This window comes from Trichosurus vulpecula, chromosome 4, assembly GCF_011100635.1.
Source record: "Trichosurus vulpecula isolate mTriVul1 chromosome 4, mTriVul1.pri, whole genome shotgun sequence".
Lineage (NCBI taxonomy): Eukaryota > Metazoa > Chordata > Mammalia > Diprotodontia > Phalangeridae > Trichosurus > Trichosurus vulpecula.
In genome coordinates this window covers 260,977,105-260,998,036 of record NC_050576.1, presented here as the reverse complement: position 1 = coordinate 260,998,036, position 20,932 = coordinate 260,977,105, and the positions used below count along the sequence as shown (strand labels likewise).

The 20,932-nt window shown below is 40.1% G+C and overlaps 1 protein-coding gene across 1 annotated transcript in view; it reads left to right on the top strand.

The window, feature by feature from the left end:
• Positions 1-13,283, top strand: part of CPA3 (carboxypeptidase A3) — a 36,832-nt gene extending 23,549 nt beyond the window's left edge. Inside the window, exons 10-11 of the mRNA XM_036757420.1 lie at positions 6,084-6,168; positions 13,096-13,283. Of these exons, the coding sequence (XP_036613315.1) occupies positions 6,084-6,168; positions 13,096-13,283 (273 nt within the window). The remainder of the gene's footprint in view (positions 1-6,083; positions 6,169-13,095) is intronic.
• Positions 13,284-20,932: the final 7,649 nt, after the last annotated feature.

Sequence of the window (20,932 nt, the reverse complement as noted above, 5' to 3'; positions counted from 1 at the left end):
CTTTGGAAAAATAATTCATTTAGTAAATTTAAATATTCCTATGTACAAGAATTATAGGTAATAGAGAAAAACACATATACCCAATACACACATAATATACATGAACATACATACATATGCATATAAATTTATATATATATATATTTATATATATGTATATATACTTTTCACAGGATAAGAAATAAAGTCCACAGGGTTCTCCTTGTGATCACTTAATCTGTCCTACCCTCTCAAGACCTGGGTCAAACTCTACCAACATGTAAAAAAGAGAGGTTAAAGCAATCATGCTGACTCCAGGAATTTGTTAGTGGCTCCATGGCTCACCAGTCTTAGTGGACAGGAAGATTTTGGAGTACTTTAAACCATCTATCTATACATAACAAAGAGAATCAAATAAATGATTGCAACTACCATTCTGAGAACTAACCTGGTTAGGAATTAAAGTACATGTGATTAAGGCAATGTGGTAATAATAGAAAGGCTATTGAGTCAAAAGAATGATGTACATGATAACACAATAATGTAAAAAATAACACAAAAGGAAGTTGAATTCTGATGAATCATAATGAACAGAGTCTAGAGAATTGAAGACGAATATTCTGCCTCTGAAGTAGGGGACAACAAATATGGAACGTGATCTAGTCAAACGTCATCAAGCTGGGTCATTTGGCTTTGCTGAATTGTTCTCTTTTATTCAAGGAAAGATTCAGTGGCGGGAGGCAGCAGTGAGAGAGATTGAAGGGTCAAGGATCACCCCTAGGTAGCAAGCCTGGGTGACTGGGAGGATGAAGGTACTCTCAGTAGTAAGAAGGAAGTTTGGAAGGGGAAGGTTTTGGGGGAAAGATAAGGAATTCTACTTTGGACATGTTAAGTTTAAGAGGTCAAAAAGACATCCAGTTCAATCTGTCCAATAGGCAGCTAGAGATGCAAGATTAGAGGTCAGCAGAAAGGTTGGGGCTGGATAAGTAGATTTGAGAATCATCAGCAAAAAGATGGTAATGGAATCTGCCCAACTTGAAGACCAGCCCCTGGTCGCTACGCCAGTGGACTCCCCACGTAAGGATCCCTGCCAGCCATATATTGACTTAGTTTTTGAATGTAATATTATCTATGTTTTACCATATATTTATTTGTTAGCTATTTCCCAGTTACCTCTTAACCAGACTCAGGCAGCATTGGGAGTGTTGCTGGCCTCGAGTCTAATCCCTCTGCACAATATCACATAGCTTCTCACCATTGTTCTCTCATTTTTTCGTTATTATCTGCTCATATTTTTCAATGACATCTCAAAAAATGTCCCTGAGATAAGTCACTATCCTGCTATTATTCTTTTATATTTAATATTCCAAGTTCTATAGCAAATAAATAGAGAAAATCACTGTTTTTCTGTAGTTAAATGAAAGTGTTAGGGTATAAGCCCCTCCTTTGAAGGCTCCCTTCAATCATCCTCAGTGCAATTCTTGGAGCATAGAGGGCAACTGGGATGCTATCATTTCATTGTCTTCCCACCTGACTTTGGCCTCCTCTGCAAGGTGTCTGTGTTTTAAAAGTTTCTGGTTCCTCACAGCTTGGAGACAACGAGTATTCATTATAAGCATCTATTAAAATCACTGCTCTTAAGGCAGCAGAGCATCATAAAGAGCCAGCCTCGAAGTCAGGAGGTCCTGAGTTCAAGTGCTACCTCCTACCAGTACTAGCTATGTAACCTTGGGCCAGGCCTTTCACCTCCCCCTGGCTCTAGGCAACTCTAAGACTATAGATTTCAGAAAAGGTGCTGACCTGTGTGGGCAGAAGGAGTTCTACATCGGCAGCTCCCTGCATAGATAAAATCGCTGGTCTGACTTTTTTTGTTATTTTTAAAGACATTGCTCTTAAGTTTTGTGGATAACAGCTCAATCTGTGAAAATCACTGATTTAGTCGAGCTCTTGGGGATATTTTGAGGTCTATATTTGTAGTATTAGGCAGTCAGGTGGACAGAGGGCTGGGCCTGGAGCCAGGAGAACCTGAGTTCAAACGTGACCTCAGACACTTAATAGCTGTGTGATCCTGGGAAAGTCACTTAACCCTGTTCGCCTCAGTTCTTTACCTGTAAAATGAGCTGGAGAAGGAAATGGCTATGCTAAGAGGGAAAGATCTATGCTAAGAAAACCTCAAAAGGAGCCAGAAAAGGTGGACATGATCGAAAACAACTGAACCAAAGGTGTTGCAATGGATAGATTCCCAGGTCTGGAATCAGGAAGACTCATCTTTCTGAGTTCAAATCTGGCCTCAGACTCTTACTAGCTGTGTGACCCTGGACAAGTCACATTGTCCTGTTTGCCTCAGTTTCCTCATCTGTAAAATGAGCTGGAGAAGGAAATGGCAAATCACTTTAGTATTTTTGCTAAGGAAACCCCAAATGTGACCCAAATGGGGTCACAAAGACTCAGACATGACTGAAACAACTCAACAATAATTTGTAGTATCTTGATTTGTCATCTGTTAGCTCGTGAAAAATAGCAATTTATAATTCTAGCTCCGGTCACCAATTTTAGCTCATATCTTGCTAGGTGTTCAGTAGGTGCTAAAATTTTACAGCCTACAGTTATTACTATCATTTTTATAGGCAGGCACCAGACAACTTCTAGACAAAGAAATTGGCAATGTTAACTCCTAGCATAGTACAGCAAAAAGGACCCTTCTCTCCATCAGAGGACCTGTATACAAATATCACCTCTGATGCTTATTACCTGTGTGACCTTAGGAAAGTCACTTGGCCCTTCTGGGCCTCAGCTTCCTCATCTACAAAATAAAAGGGTGGTCCTAGATGGCTATTGAAACCCCTTCCAGCTCTAGATCCTTGATTTTGTGATTGTGTGAAAAAGATTCATCCAACTAATAGAGCTGGTACTTCATTTCAAAAGGAGGCTACAGGAAAAAAAAGATGCATATACATGCATACCCAAAATACTCTCGGTAAAATAAAAGCACTTACAGAGATCTTTGTATAGTACTTGATTGGGGGGAAATGCAGTAACTTGTCCTGTTGACTGTATACACACATATTGCCATATATAAAAAACCTAAGAAAGCTTGTGAAGGTGACAGTAACACTATTCTGCACTGTTCCTTTCCAGTGATGATTCACATCTCACAGACCCTGCTCTCTTGAAGCATTTACAAATAGGATGAAAATCATCCCTCTGAGGAAGAAGCAGTGGTAGCGTTAGCTCATAATAGTAATGTGAAAGAAGTATCGATGACATCAATTCCATAACTACAGGGTGCTTTGATAGGTGGCATAAAGTATCAGATGTTGAAGGATTGACAAGAAAACAGGAGGTACAGAAAGGCAGGAAGAAAGAATTCTTCCATCCCACCTACTTATGCCCCATAGTTAGAGGAAAGCAGCTTCTCTGGAGTTGAGAAGGCTCTGAAGATGTAAAGAAAGATTAAGCAAGGAAGACTGTGCTGGGTGGGAACAAAGGAGTACTTTTACTTTGGGTGTGCCCCCATCCTTAGATTGCTCTTCCCTCCTCACCCCTGCCTCTTGGGATACTTGGTTTCCTCCAAGACTCAGCTCGAGTCACCTTCATGAAGCCTTCTTGATCTTCTCTATTTGGGAACTCCAACATATGTGATTAAGGAAGTGTGGCACAATAGAAAGGGTATTGGGGTCAAGAGAACAATGTTCACAATGTCACAATAATATAATTGATAACACACAAAAGGGAGTTGAACTCTGATGAACTGTAGTGAATAATCACAGTCTGAAGAACTATGAATGCTCAGTGGAGAGGTAAGGAACAACTGATGTGAAATATGGGGTGCATTGTTAAACATTGTCAAGCTGTGTCAGTTGGCTTTGCTTAAATGTTCTTTGTTCAAGAAAGGGTTCAATGATGAGGGAGGGACAAGGTTAAGGGGGGACCGCTAGTGCCCTCTCTCCCAAAACTACCTTGTGTTCATTCTTCACATTTGTATGTAAGGGGATGACCCTTGACTATTCCCTTGGCTGGGGCATGTCTGCTTCTGAGGAAAGCAGTTGTTAAGTCTGCCTTGACAGTTCACCTGTGTAGGAGATAATTCTGCTCAGGGCTTCGAAGTTACTGAGTTAAGTCTCCCTCAGCGTTCTGAAGCAGTATTTGCTATGTGCATAAGAACAGGAACTATAATTTAACTACAAGAACACAATTCGTTTCAGTAATTCACATGTGAAAAATTTAAGAATTATAAGACTCTGGGTTAATAACTTAGGGAATATGAACACCAGAACTGTTCTATGATTCGGTTCTATGATTACAAGACAAATAAAATTTATCCGATTATAGACAGAAGATAAGAATTTGATTACTAACCACAAACTAAAGTGTTAAAAAGGAAAAGACAGATTTCAGAAGCATGTTGAAGACCCCCCAACTCTCTCTCTCTTCACTGTCATTTGTTTCTATGAAGATTGGTTGGCCAATGAGAAGCTGGAGTGTTCTTCACTGCCAACCACTGCAAAGAAGGAAGAGACTATATTCTACTCTCTATTATGACTTGCTGTGAAGAACAAAAGAGAGTAGAAAAAAACACTCTACTCCCTTTTATAACTTACTATTGAAAAGATACTTCTAGAAGATACTTCTCTGCACTGCCCCCTGACATTGCTGAGAGAAGAAGAGAGAAGAGAAGATAGGAGCTATGTCTCTACGTTGTCCCTGTCATTGTTGAGAAGTCAAATCGAAGCCTTAAAAGGAGCAGAATTGGAAAACATTTTGCCAACTTTATAATAGAGTACATTGCTTTTTCTTAACTTGGGGAATAGAGCATATCATTACTGCAGTCAAATGTGTCATTTAAAAATCAATCCAGAAGTGTTGCATGCTATAGCTGTTGATGAGATTACAGAAAATCCAGCCAATCAGAGGAACAGCTTAGAAGCAGAGAGGCAGCCCAGAGAATCAACTGGTCTGGCTGAGACCTCATGTCTAGCGAGGATTTTGTCAAGCATAATGTAGATCAGTTCAGGTTAAGCATCTGTTCTACACAGAAGACTTGCTCAAAGTTTCACGGACAGTTTCAGAGAGAGGAAGAGGACAACAAAATCTAGGGTTCTAGAGATATGAGTTTCACTGGGCAGCCGTATTCCTTATACATGTGTCTTGATACGCTAGAACTTCAAATATGTTCTACTCTACCAACATATACTATGTGCATTGGTAGGAGATTTTGAAATTTATAGATAGAATAATATGTAAATATCATATCCTTGTTTTGCATTTTCAGTAGATGTTTTGGTTAAGATTGATTGAGAATTAGTAGTCAATTTGTTCATGGGACATACACCAATGGGGGCTCATAGGCTATAATGTTAGTAAGTATTATTACCCAGGAATCTGAAAGTTAAAGTAGTAGCCACAGGACCCTCACCATGGGGAACCAACTAACTTACCAAAGTATATAGGTGAGATGAATGAGCCTGACCCAGCCCTTGGAGAGAGTCAGGGGTTGTTACTACACTATTGGAAGGAGTAAGGTGGCTCAGTGGCTAGACCGCTGGGCCTGGAGTCAGGAAGACCTGAGTTCAAATATGACCTCAGACACTCACTAGCTGTGTGATCCTGGGCAAGTCACTTCACCTCTGTTTGCCTTAGTCCACTGGAGAAGGAAATGGCAAACCACTCCAATATCTTTGCCAAGAAAACCCCATGGACAGTATGGTCCATTGGATCCTGAAGAATTAGATTCAAATGAACAACACCCACACTATGAGCTACATGCATATATCATCTCCTCCATTAGAATATAAGTTCCTTGAAGGCAAGGACTGATTCATTTTTTTCTTCCTATGTCAGGAATTAGTGCACTTCTTAACACATAGTAAGTGATTAATAAATGTTTGTTTATTGATTAATTTGGGTGAAATTAATAAATAGAAATCATTTGATACTTTGATCGTGTTAAGATTGTACAGACATATGCTACTGGAAAACATTCTAGGTGGGTCTCCACTGTGCCAGATCACCTGTAAGATTTTTTTTCACTGAATTGATCAACTGTTTGGATGCTAAGTCAACATAGGCTTAATCTTCTATTGTCTCTGTTCTTTTTTCTCCAGCATAAAATTTCCAGAATTGCCACAGAAGCTTTAGCAACTCGATATGAAACACAATATGCCTATGGACCCATTGCAACAACAATTTGTGAGTCTTCATTCTGTTTTGTTAATAAGTGGGCATTTGAGAGGCAACATGGCACAGAGGGCAGGGAGCCAGCCTCTTGGTCAGAAATACCTAGATTCAAGTCCTGTCACACCGTGTGACCCTAGACAAGTCACTTATCTTCTCTGTGCCTCAGGCAACTCTCTAAGACTAAAAGCTACCTAGAAGTTGCCAACCTACATTGGTAGAGATAATTTTCTCATGTTGGAGTTTCCTATAACAATGAAATCACAGGTCCAGTCCTTATCCATATGTTGACGTAAATTGTTGTATTTCAATACATTTGCATTACAGTTATTACATAAACAGGAAATTCTATCTCTAGTTGATAATCCAAGATTAACTCCAACCAGAACAGAAACCACAGGAATATAGATTTTAGAACCATTAGTTGATCTTAGAGGCCACCTAGTCCAATTCCCTCATTTTACAGATATGGAAACTGAGGCACAAAGTATTAAAGTGACTTGCCCAGGGTCACACTGTAGTAAGTATTTAAAGAGGGAATTAAAGACAGATTTTTCTGACTCCAAGTTCAAAGCCTTATGTGCTTATTTTCTAACTAAGCACAAATTAAATGCCTATTATGTGCCAGGGACTGTTAGAATCTGGGGGTACAAAAACAAAAATTAAATAGTCACTACCCTCAAGGAACCTACATTCTATAGGATAGTCAGCATAGAGAACATGATTCCATTATGAACGCTCTTGCCTTGAAAGGCAAAGTCTTGGCAGCTAGGTTGGTATAGTGGATGCCCGGCATAGAAGTCAACAGTGGAAGACAGAAAGACTCGAATTCAAATCCTCCCTCAGACACTTACTAGCTGTGTGAGCCTAAGAAGTCATTTTTTCCTGTCACAGCTTCAGTCTCCTGATCTGTAAAATGGGGATAATAATAACACCCACCTCACAGGGGTTTTGTGAAGACCAAATGAGATAGCGTAGGTAAACCGCTCTGCAAAGTTTTATAAAAATCAATTATTTCACAAATAAGAAGACATATGTGAGGGGAAAGGAGAAGGTAGGTGAGAATAAAAAGGAACCTTAGTCTTAGAGGAACCAGGGCACCAGCCAGGGTAATGACCCAGGGACCCTACTGGGAAATACATTAGTTTGTGTCTTAGGGTCCTAGATTTCAGGAAGGAACCTTAGAGATGATTCATACCACAAGGTTATATAACATGCTCAGACCTATTCAGGTAGTTTGTAACTGAAGCAGTTAAGGTCTTTAACAGGTCTCAAGATCCAGGGCCATCTCCAGTTGTTCTGATCTATATCTTGCCACTGGACTGAGATGGCTCCGGAGGAGATAGTGAGGCTGGTGACCTCACACAGCCCTGCCTCACTTAAATCCAATTCACTTGCTGTCATGGCATCACCTTCCTGATGTAACGGTCCTCTTTGAGAATGGAGGCAGAACAACAGCAACTGAAATAGTATTTTAACACAGATATTCCCAACTCTAATCTAGCGTACCCATTATAACACCCTGATAAACCAGTGGCATTTATTAAGATCATACTATGTGGTAGAGCACCAGCCCTGGAGTCAGGAGGACCTGAGTTCAAATCCAGTCTCAGACACTTGAGACACTTAGTAGCTGTGTGACTTTGGGCAAGTCACTTAACCCCAATTGCCCTGCCTTCCCTCCTCCAAAAAAATATAAAATAAAATAAAATAAAATAAGATCATACTATGTGCCAGTTATTGTGCTAAGCACTGCACCATATGAGTTAGGGACTCAAGAGTCTTTATATTCCCCTCCCAAACTGACCCAAGACCCAGCATGAAACTAAAGGTAAAGTGGACCAAAGGAAGGTCACATATAGAGAAGAGGTCTTGCCCATGAGGTTGACACTACTCAATGTACTACCCTGGCATAATGGCACCTACTAGGATGCCAGGTGTGAAAGGCCCAAGAGAACATACCACCTTCTAGGTTTTATGCCTTGCTGATGAAAGGTATATCACTGATAGTCTTACTGTCACTTGAGGTATCATCAAATTTAGAGCTATAAAGAACCTTGAAGAGCATCTATTCCAAGGGCTCTTAATCTGGAATCCGCAGATTGCCGGGGGGGGGGCTGTAAACTTGAATGGGGAAAAATTACTTTTAAAATTATTTTAATTTTTTAAATTATCTATTTTAAAATTATTTTAAAGATCATCTTAATGTAATTGGTTTCTTTTGTAATCTTACATATTTTACTTTATGCATTTAAAATATTCTGAGGAGTTCATAAGCTTCAGCAGACTGCCATGGTGGGGGTTGGGGTGGGGAGAATGAGATGCCCCCCCAAAAAAAGTTAAGAACACTTAAACTAATTCAGTCACTAAAAGCCAAGGTTTCCCGAGGTTATACAGTTATTTAATGATGGAACTAGGATTTAACGTAGGTTCTCTGATTCCAAAATCCAGTGCCATTTCTATTCCACCATGTTGTCTCTTATTGAGCTCCCTATGTTCCTCGTCTATATTAGAGCTCACTAAAAGTCCACTAAAAATCATCAGATTAATAGACTCGGTTTTTCTGGAGATCTCTTCTCAAAATGCTCCTATATGTATCTGATCATTTAACCTTCCTCCCTGATGACTCAGCATCTCAAGAAAAAGTTTCTAAAATCAATAGGTAGATTTCCAATCAAATAAGCATAAATACGAGAATAATTTATTACTGGGAAAATGCCTTTTTGATACGCTAATAGGTCCTAATAATAAAGATCCTTAAATAAGTGCACCATTAAGTTTAAAATTCACCCAGTCAATGGTGTCCTACCCTCTATAAATGTCTAAGAATCATTAGGCAGTCTCTTATTACAAATTTACAAATGTAATAGAAAGAGTGCCAAATGTGGAAATCCTAAGACCTAGATTCCCATTCCAGACCTACTGCTTGCCCTTTTGACCCAGGGCAAGTCACAACATCACTGATCCTTCACTGATCATTAAGTTCAGTGATCCATGGTGTCTTCCCCATTAGATTGTGAGTTCCTTGAGGGCAGGGACTATCTTTTCTCCTCTTGCATCCCCACCTTTTAGCTACAGTAGGTGCTTAATAAATGTTTATTGATTAACTGATCCTTTCTCCTCTTCTGGAAATGAGGAGTTAGACCAGATAACCTCTAACGACCCCTCTACTGTCCTTCCTGCGATGCTGTTGTCCATCAAAGGCCAATCAGCCGATGGACTTTAGTAACACCAGAACGTGTGGCTTTGTTGATGAGGATGCAGACACATAGGTAGATAAATGAGAAGCCGTAGGTTACGTTCCACCCGTTCTATCCGGAGCAGTGCACACTTTCTATAACTACTTCTCTCGTCTGCCCTTGCTTTCTACCTTCCATGGTTTTTTCTTTGCAAATTAAGGTTTGGAAAATGTAACAATTGCCGTTGTATATCATAAAAGGTGAGAGATCACTCTCAGCTCCACTGCATTATTAGGGGAAAATTGCCACAAATGACTGCCTACCATTAATGCATATCTTCTCCATTTAGTACTATTAATCCAAACGGGAAATCTCACAGAAAGAAAGCTATTCCGTGTGGAATAAAGATGCTCTCTATAATCCTTGGAACCCCCAACAACTTCTGGAAATTAGTGGTTAAGACCGACTGGGACCACCATGAAAGAAACTGGCCAAGGTTTTCCAGAAAGATACCCACCCACACACCACTACTCTAGCCATCCTAATGTCCATTGCCTGGATGATTAATGATGTAGGAGAGAAGCCATAGCCATTTGTACATATATCACTTAGCCTTTTTTAAATTTTTTTATATTTCAAGTTTACAACACTCAGCTCCACAAGTTTTTGAGTTCCAAATTTTCTTCCCCTCCTTCTCCTTCCCCCTCCCCACAAAGATAGCATGTAATCCTATATAGGTTCTATAAATACCTTCACATTAAACTTCTGCACACTATAGTCAAGTTGTAAAGAAGAATTATACGCAATGGAATGAATCACGAGAAGAAAGAAACAAAACCAAAAAAGAAGAAAAAAAGAGAGAGCAAATAGTGTGCCTCGATCTGCATTCAGACTCCGCATTTTTTTCTCTGGATGTGGATAGCTTTTCTCATCATGAGTCTTTTTCACTTAGCCTTTCTGACCATCATTTCATCAGTGGTCCCTACCTTATACGGCTGTTGTGATTACTTGAAATAAAACATGTAAGGCACTTTGTTGACCCTAAAGTTCTATGTAGATGTCAGGTACTCTACTACCAATCTATGTCAAACTTGTAGGATGGGAAGGGAAGAGGGAAAAGAATAATCAATTATATAGAGCCTACTGTGTGCCAGGCATTTTGCTAAGTGTTTTTACAAAGATTATCTCATTTGATCTTCACCATAGCCCAGTTACATAGGTGCTATTATCATCCTCACTTTACAATTGAGGAAAGTGAGGTTAAGTGACTTGACCAGGGTCACAAAGCTAATTAGTATCTGAGACTGGATTTGAACTCAGGTCTTCCTGACACCAGGTCCCCGGTACCCACCAGCTGCCAGAACAGGAGTCATAGAGGCTGAGAGGGTCTAGGTAGATCACAATCTGCAAAGTGAGGAAGTTGATGAGAAAGGATGGCCAGAGTGAGTCAATGAAGCAGTTTCAAAGAACACAGGGAAATATAAATTAAAGAATTATGGAATGTATATCAATGAAATCATAGCTTGGCTGAAAGAGTGAAGTTCAGAGAGTCTTAATGGATTTTTAATCCGTTTAAGAGTCAAACAGCACTAAGACTTTTCGGACACTCTGGATAACTGCTAGTAGTATTGTTCTTGTTATTAATTGGATAATATTCATCGAGGGGCAACAAATCAGCAGACTTGGTATGTGTTGACACTTTATTTCTTCATCCTCCTCAACACCAAACATTTATTGGGAGTTCAATCTTTAGTTTCTTTCCCTTGCCGAAGGGCATGTTTATTTAACAATTTTCTTTGAGGGCTGTTTCTATCTTCAAAGGGTATTTGTGGAGCTTGATGGATTGTGTTTTGGAAGCCAAGTTCCTAAGGAACAAAGTTAAATAAATAGATCGTTAGAGTGATCATAAGGGAGATGAGAGGTTATATGCTTCCTTGGTTTAACTGATTTTATACATTTGATCTTTTACTCATAGAGGTATTTTCCCTCATATCTTAATCTTAATCTCTCTCTCTGACTCTCTCTGTCTCTCTCTATCTCTCTGTCTCTCTGTCTCTGTCACTCTCTTTCTCTGTCTCTACCTCTCTCTGTCTGTCTCTCTGTCTCTCTGTCTGTCTCTGTCTGTCTTTCTGTCTCTGTTTTTGTTTGTCTCTGTCTTTCTGTCTCTCTCTCTCTCTCTCTCTCTCTCTCTCTCTCTCTTTCTCTCTCTCTCTCTCTTGCTCCCTCCCTATATGCATGTGCATATTTGAGAAAAATGAGGTTAAGTGACTTGCCCAGGGTCGTTAATAAATGGTATATATGATTTCATTGACATACATTCCATAATTCTTGAATAAACATTTCCTTGTGTCCTCTGAAACTGCTCTATTTGCTACCTCTGGCCATCCTCTCTCATTGACCTTCCCACTTAGCAGATTGTCGTCCACTTACACCCTCTCACCCTCTACGACTCTTGTCCAGGCAGTTGATGAGTTCAGTGGGTAGAGCCTTGGACCTGTGATCAGGAATGCCCAGGGTCGTTGTGTGGTTGTGTATGTGTGTGCGTGTGTGTGTGTGTTTTAGTGACCCCAATGGAGGCAATGTGCTCCAGTGCAAACTTCTAGAGACAAAGAACCTGAGTCTAAATTCACCCTGGAGAACTACTGCTTGGGAGACTCCAGACAAATCACTTCCACTCTAGGAGCCGCTCAGCTTTACTAGCTGTAAAATGAGGGAGCTGGGCCAAATGGCCTTTAAAGTTCCTTCACGCACAAAAATCTGTGATCTTTATGATCTTTATGATCTAGGTGAATAGTTCACTCTGCAAATTAGCTCTGACCAGCTCTTTTTTTTATTTTAGTTCAAATTCAGCCTCAGACACTTACTAGCTGTGTGACCCTGGGCAAGTCACTTAACCCCCATTGCCTCAAAAACAGCAAAAACAAAGTACTTAGCACAGAGCCTGGCACATAGTAGGCATGCAATAAATGCTTGCTGGCTTCCCCTTTTATATCATCTCTTACCCCCTTAGGCCAGGAAACTATTCTGATCAGCTTTTGTTGTTGCTGTTCAGTTGTGTCCAACTCTTCATGACACCTTTTGGGGCTTCCTTGGAAAAGATACTGCAGTGGTTTGCCATTTCCTTCTCCAGTTCATTTTACAGCTGAGAAAACTGGGGCAAACAGGGTTAAGTGACTTGCCCGGGGTCACATAGGAGTAAATGTCTGAGGCTGGATTTGAACTCAGGAAGATGAGTCTTTCTAACTTCAAGCCCAGCTGTCTGTGCGCTATGGCGCCACCTACCTGCCCATAAACTGACCAGCTTTTAACCCCTTGTTTATGTCAATCCCTGCCCATTTGCACACTCATAAACTACTTCCCTTTCTTGTCCAGCTAATGTATGCTCAGGGAATATGCATTTATTTTAATACTGCTATAGATGAAATATTTTAAAATTATGGTTTCTTCAATGTCAGTCAACATGTGTGTGTGTCTGTGTATACACGTGACCATGTAGAATGGAGTCAAAGCCACATATCAAGAATGTTTAAAATGTTGTCCTATTTGTATTATTTGAGTCACTAAAAGCGTGTGTTGTCTGTGGTTATCAATTGGTTCTGCCTAAACAAGACACTAAGCAACATAGCCTTACAAAGAGCAGTTGTTTCTCTAGTTAGACTGTCCAGTATATACCTCAATATATATATAATTTTGCTCCGGTAAATTTCCTCTTAGGGAAAAAAATGTTAACTGTCCCCTCTAATGTAATGCTTATATTTTACAGATCCAACCTCAGGCTCATCTGCAGACTGGGCTTATGACATTGGCATCAAGCGTTCATTTGCTTTCGAGCTCCGAGATAGAGGCAAATATGGTTTTCTCCTCCCAGAATCCCAGATAAAGGCAACCTGTAAAGAGACCATGTTGGCTATCAAATCTATTGCCAAATATATCCTCAAGAATCCTTTATAAACATTTTTCCCATTCTATAATAAGCCAATTAATTCCCTTTTCATTCTAATGGAAATATGTAACTTCCATAATATTCTTGGTTAGCCCTTGACGGATTAACTTCATTGCTTGGAAGAGTCTCATCCTCAAGTCTTAATAACTCCATTCAATTAATTATTTTATTCATTCTCTCACTAACCCAGTTAGCTTTTTCTTGCCATAGTAAACAACCTAAAAAAAGGGGCTCTTTGATCCCTTTCCCTGCTAAAGATAAAGCTGTAGTCAAAAAAGAAGAGGCTGTCCCTTAGCATTCTGCAAACTTGATTGCTCTGATACTGTTTATATATTACTGCTTTATGCTAGTCTAGGAGGGCCTGCTATCTCTTCCCTTCATGGAGTAGGTTGCAGAAAAAATTTTAGATTTCAAAGATTGTTTGAGTTTTCCAAGACCTTAGAGATCATTTAGTCTAACCTCTTCATGTTACCAATGAGGAAATGGAAGCCCAAAAAAGTGAAGCCAACTGCCAAGCCATGTAGCTAATTAGTGGCAAAGCTCACACTCTTTCTCAGGGCTCTTAATACCTAATCCAAAATGTACCTTTCCACTCCTCCTGAATTGCATTTTCCCACCACAGCTTCATTATCACATTGCAAATTCTCAGAAAATCAAATATACCTGTACATCCCCTTCCTTCTTCCCCCTACTGAAAAAAAAATGTTAAAATTTTAAAAGATACATCTACTATTTAAGATCATTATTAATTTGTGCTTTCATTCAGAATTCAGAATTGACTACATATTGTATCAGGATATTAAGAATTACCTGTGGAACTCAACCTTTTGTAAAAATGAATGTTGAAAACTGAAACAATTAATTAATTTTTAAAAAAGAATTGCTTGAAATATTCATTTAATTTTTTAATGTATATTTGCTGTATTAGCCAAAGTAAATATGGCTTAGATCTCTAGATAACAACAAAAGTATGCTACAGTAGGAAATAAAATTATCTTTAATGGAAAGATGGAAAGTCCTGTTTCTTATCTTCAAGCCAATTCTCCCCAACACATTTTTCATTAATTTGTGGAATTTACAGTCTGCCATATTTTGCCAAGATTTCCTGCCAAAGCTCTGGGCTGCCATGTGCCAAGATACAGTGAGTTCTAGGCTATGATGTAAGTCCTTCCCTGGCTCAGAGGAGAGCTGGTTGGAAAAGGTTGTTTTAAAAGTAATCCTCTAAGCTATCAGTCTAACCTAGGATTTTCAGGTAGAACACCCTCCAGTGTACAACAGCAGTGTGAGATGTACTTCCCAGCCACCCAAGTTCCACTCCAAGGCTGATCAGAATTTGAGAGATGAAAGGTTAGGTGGGACTGCCCCTTGGCATTCTGCAGAGTTGAGTGCTCTGGGAACCATTTTTGTGGATTATAAATGATCCTGAAACACAAAGTCACCATTAAATCTAGTGGCAGATCCCACTAACCTGCCAAAGGGGAGCAGATCTACCTGGACCACCTTCAGTGTGTTCTGAGAATGTGCATCTTTCTCACCCCCTCCCCAGTTGACTATCTGGCCAGTGGAGAAATTGGGAGAACATCTCAGAACAGGACCTCTGGTCGTTGAATGCCCTGACATAGAATATCATGCCACACACCCCTAAAAATGACTTAAATGACAACATTTAGTTGGAGAAAAAAATTCTTCCATTCTGGAGATGCAGCCATTGACCCCAAAGCACCATTATGCATAAAGGTAGTTCAGGCTATGGTAAAATCATAAAGCTTGGTATATAGGATTTCCACGCTTAAACGTGAACAAATGCAAAATTCTTTGCCTACTTCTTAATGTGACAAAAAAAACTCACTTAGTCTATTTGTTTTCCTAATAATTTTTTTCACATCATGCTTCAAGTATCATTAGCCCAAAGCATTTCTTTAGTTCTATCTTTGCAAGATGCTGTGTCAGCACTATACAAATTGAGCTAGAGAAATGGTCATCACCCCAAAGTGTTTATAATGGATTAAAATGAACACACATAGTTATTCGAGTAGGAAAGTGAAGACTCGACTTTATTTCAGAGAGATGATGCAAAGAACTTAATTAGTTCCTTCAGTGTTTGGCCATTTGGTATCCATCATTTTCAGAGCTAAAGTATCCTAGTCTGGTTAGGTAAGATGGATTCATTCGATGAGATGTCACATGTGAATGGGGAGAGAGGAAAGGAAGCAGATGGAAGAGGAATGTTGGGTTTGGATTATTAGAGACACTTGCTAGGTATGGTGTACCTGATGGACAAGTAGTTCTTACAAGACTTAGAAACTCATAAAAGAAGGGCAAATCGGGTTATTGTTTAGATCAGGGTGTTTTCTGATCATGGGAAGCTAGAAGAAATCATTTATGCAAGATTTTACTGGGAAAGCAGAGGGATAAAATCTAAATTACAAGAAAGAGAGACAGAGAAAGAGGGAAGAAAGGCAGAGAGAGAGAAAGAAAGAGGAAGGGAGAAGGAAAGAGACAGAGGGAGAGATAGAGAAAAAGTGAGACAAAGAGAAGAGGAGGAGAGAGAGGAAGAGCTAGAGTTATAGAGAAAGAGAGGGTGATAAAGAAGAGAAGGGGAGGAGGGAGGAAGGGAGGAAGAGAAAGAGAAATGGAAAGAGATGGACAAAGAAGAAGGAAGGGATACAGAGAGAAAGAGAGAGGGAAGGAGGGGGGAAACAGAGAGATGGGAGAAGCATGAGAGGGGAAAGAGAGTGAGACAGAGGGGAGAGGAAGAGAGATAGAGACAGAGAGAGGGAAGGGAAAAGAGTGATAGAGACAAAGAGAGAGGGAAAGATAGAGGGAGAGAGAGTCAGAGAGGAAAAGGGAAAGAAAGACACAGAGAGAGAACCAGAGAGACAGACACACAGAGATAGAGAGAAAGAAGGAAAGAGAAAGGGAGAGAGAGAGACCAAGACAGAGAGAGGGAAAGAGAGAGAAGAGAGTAAGAGAGACAGGTAGGAAGAGAAAGAGGGAGGGAGAGATAGAGACAGAGGGAGGAGAGAGTGAGAGAGGCATTAAAACAGAGAGGGAGAAAGAGAATAAGAAACAGAGAGGAAGGAAAGAGAAGGGAGGAAGAGAGAGAAGAGAAATAATGAAAGAGAAAGAAAGAGAGAATCGAGAGAGAAAAAGATAAACAGAGACAGAGGAGGGAGACAGAGAGGGGGAGAGAGACAGACAGAGAGGGAAGGAGAGACAGAGATAGAGATGGGAGAAAGAGAGGGAAGGAGGGACATACAGAAAGATGAGGGAAGAGAGAGGGGAGAGATAGACAGACAGAAAGAGAAAGAGAGAGAAAAGAGACAGAGAAAAAATGACAGAGGGAAAGAGAAAGGGGAAAAAAGAGAAACGTGGAGAGTGGGAGGAGAGAGGAAGGGAGGGAGAGAGAGGTAAAGAGAGAGAAAAAGTCAGATAGGGAGAGAGGAGTTAGAGACAAGGAGAAAGAGAGAGGGTAAAAGATAGAGGGGGAAGAGAGAGATGGGAGGACAGAGACAGAGAGAAAGGAAGTAAAATTCAGAGACAGAGAGAGGGAGAGAAAATGGAGAGAGACGGAGGGGGATGAGGGACAGAGAGACAGAGATAGACAGAAAGAGAGACAGAGAGGGAGAAAGAGAGAAGGGGGAAGAAGACAGAGACACAGAGAGGTGGAGGAGACACAGAGAAGGGGGGAGAGAGAGAAACTGAGAGATGGTCAGGCTAATGAATTCCTTCTACAAAATGCACTTTCACTAAATATTTAGCCACACATGCTCCAGACTCTGAAATGCAACTTGACTTCCATTAAACAACCCAAATTGAAATTTCAAAAGTATTTCCTAGGGAAACAAGACCAAAACATCCTGCCACCAAAAAAGCATCATCTATGCAAATATCTCTCCTTTTAGGGTCTATTTGGTTTATTTGTAGAACCGGTTTCATTTTTATTCCATTTATTGAATATTATCATTTGTTTCTACATTCACTGGAGGGAAGCAGAAGGTCACCACCTAATTTTGTTTAGATTATTAAATAGGTCCTTAGTCCTTGACATAATTTCCAGATGGACACACTTTGGGGCACTAGAAAGATTTAAAAAATCCTAAGTACAATATTTCTTATCCTAATTGACTTCTGTTCCTAACAGGCATGCTAAAATGTTCTGTTTTCTTGGTGTCTTATTATTAAATGTAATTATCTGAAGTACAGTATCAGAAGGTCAAAAGGTTTCATTTCATTTCTGAAAAATTCTGAGTTATCTTCAGTACTGTGAATCTCATTGTTACCAGCTTCATTTATGGAGGTCAGAACTTTCTAGAGTTAAAGGACTATGCCAGCACTAATCATGATCATGACGATATAATTTATAATAAATATTTCCTTAAATGCATCGTTCCCATTCACATTTTCCCACTGTTAAATACTCAGTCAAGAAATTGTTCCAAATTTTGAAAATTCATGCTATCAGGACAGTGGCCTATTTACCAAAAGACACAGATTGCCAGTCCATAGGAAAGTGACTCTTTTTAACAGATAATTCCATAAGACCATAGATCTAAAACTGGAAAGAATCTCAACATCTCTCTCGTCTAAACCTGTCATTTGACAGATGAGGGATTTGGGATCAGGTAACACAGATAATAAATGTCAGAGGCAGGATTTGAACCCAAGTCATCTGACTCTGCCACTAACATAAATATAAAGCAGATTTCTTTTTCCCCTTGGCCCTATGAGACAAGAGGCATCAGGCTACTAGAAATCTTCCATGGCCTCAGCTGAGATTGAGTTGAAGGTTGGCTCCTAACCTCCCCGGCTTCCTTTAAGTCCCAACTAAAATCCCACCTTCTACAGGAAGCCTTCCCCAACCTGTTAATTCCTGTGTTTTCCCTCTGTTAATTATTTCCTAATTATCGTGTATATAGCTTACTTGGTATATACCTATTTTATGCTCTCCCCCATTAGATTGGAAGCTCCTTGAGGGCAGGAGCTGTCTTTTGCCTCTTTTGTTATCTCTGGTGCTTAGCACATTGCCTGGCACATAGCAAGCACTTAATAAATGTTTATTGATTGATTGATCGATGGATTGAATAGGGGCCTGGTGCTGTGAAAATTAGGATGGGATGGAACTGATGGGTCATAAGAAATAAAGACTGAGTCTATGAGGCAAGTGAGGGTGAGAAAGTAGGGAGGGACCAGCTATAAGCTCAGAAAGAGGCAGAGGACTAGAAGCAAGAGAGGAATCCACATATTGGAGGAAGTTGTCAGGGATGATGAGTCAAGAGGATCTAAGAGAGTATGTGGCATCACCAGCTTATCCTTACTCCTATTCTCAAGTTATGGCTTAACTGGTGTATATTTTTCCAATTTTTTAAGGATTTTTATTTAAAGTTTTAAGTTCCAAATTCTGTCTCCATCTCCCTCCCTACCCTTCCCCCCTCCCCAAGATGGTAAGCAATCAGATATAGGCTATACATGTGCAATCACGTAAAACATTTCCATGGTAATAATTTCGTAAAGAAGACTCAAATAGAAGAAAAAATGAGAGGGGGAGGGAGGAAGGAAAGAGGGAAGGGAGGGAAGGAGGGAGAGAGAGAGGGAGGGAAGGAGAAAGAAAGGAAGAAAGAAAGGAAAGAAGGAAGAAAGGAAGGAAGAAAGGAAAGAAGGAAGAAAGGAAGGAAGGAAGGAAGGAAGGAAGGAAGGAAGGAAGGAAGGAAGGAAGGAAGGAAGGAAGGAAGGAAGGAAGGAAGGAAGGAAGGAAGGAAGAAAGGAAGGAAGGAAGGAAGGAAGGAAAAGAAAGAAAAAGAAAGGAAGAAAGAAAGGGAAAGAAAGAAAGAGATCATGTTGCTAAGAATAGGTAGATCATTCACAATTCTTCATCAAACAATATTGCTGTTACTGTGTACAATGTTCTCCTGGTTCTGTTCACTTCACTGTGTATCAGTTCATTAAGTCTTTCCAGGTTTTTCTGAAATTATATATTATAGCACAATTATATTCCATTGCAATCATATACCACAGTTTGTGATGAGCATCCCTTTGATTTCCAAATCTTAATCTTTATATATATTTTTGTGGCCTAAAACCAAGGGAGGGATAACACAGGTTTAATGCCAAACACTCTGAAAAAGCTACGAGCTTGAGAAAAAAGAAGTTTTCCACAATTTCACATGCTTAGTGAGCTGGGCAGTGCACTGGCCCTGGAGTCAGGAAGACTTGAGTTCAAATCCAGCCTCGGACACTTATTACCTACGTGACTTTGGTCAAGTCCCTTAGCATCTATTTGCTTCAGGCTCCTCAGCTGTAAAACAAAGATCATAATAACTCCTACCTCTCAGGGCTGTTGTCAGTATCAAAGAAGATAATATATGTAAAGTCTTTATCACAATGCCTGGCACCTAGCAGATGCTATAGAAATGCTAGCTATTACTATAATGGTTGTCTGGGTGTCCCTGTGGGTTTCTATAGTATAGGGAAGTTCACAGGGGATTCAGAGGTTGCCTCTCCATCAGCACCACCCTTCCCTTTCACTCCCCCACCCCCACCACCACCTACCTTACTTTCCTGAACCAATAGCTCCTCCCAGAGGGCCTATGGAAAATAAGATACATTAGAAATATAACATCAGAGCAACAATATCTCAAACATTCTTAAATCTGGATTCCCCATGGGTGATATAAGTATACTGGCCTCCAAAGAACACTCATAGAAATGGGTGGATGTATGACTTTGACGCTTGTGGACAAGACTCTCTTATTCATTAAGTACCAACGTTTATGTTCATTCCATTCAATTCAGTAAGCATTTATCAAGTGAAAATTATATACCAGGCATGGATACAGAGCAGAAAAGTACCCTCTAAGAGCTTATATTCTTCCTTATCTGCACAGCTAAGGGAATGTGAAATAGAACCTTTTCTAGAAGGAGGATTTTTCCAGGTTGTGGCAAAAGGCTGAGTTCCCACTCAGCATTTTCTCTGTACCTCAGGAGGGACTTTTGAGAAAGTCTGCAGCTGTGCCTATGCTAGAAAAGAAACTCAAGATGGTGGCTTAGGCAACATGAGCTGTGGTTGAGAGCCTACTCTGGAAAATTTGCATCCTGTGGTAGTGGATAGAGAGTTGGCCTGGAAGCCAGGAAGGTTTGAGTTTGAGTCCTGCCTATGAGGAATAAGGATTCACTACATGTTATCTAGGTACCATTCCATTCAATTCCCAGGTATGGTATAGTCCCTACCAAGGCAGAAACCTCTTTTCGCTCGGAGTCTGTCTCCTCTCCTTTTCAGTCTCCCAAATACAGCACAGAAACAGGAAAGAAAATCAAACGAGAGTGCAGTGTCTTCTAACAGACTTCTTGTCTCCCCATGAAATAGAAGTTATGTCCAGACAGGGACAACTTGCAAATGTAAAAGGGATAGCTCCAGCTTCCCTTGTCCTCCTGAGTGCCCAAAAACAATACTAACCTTTCCTAACTTGGCCACTCCAAATCAACCTGCTTTTATGAGCAGACCCAATCTCCTGGGTTGTGGTTACCTGTGCAGTTTCATTTCTCAGCACCATAACATAAGTAAGTTATAAGAATGGCAGTAAGACAGAAGTACGTCTCCTTATATAATTTTCGATGTGAGGAGGTTTTCCCCCACAGTCTGTATGCCATTTTACACCCA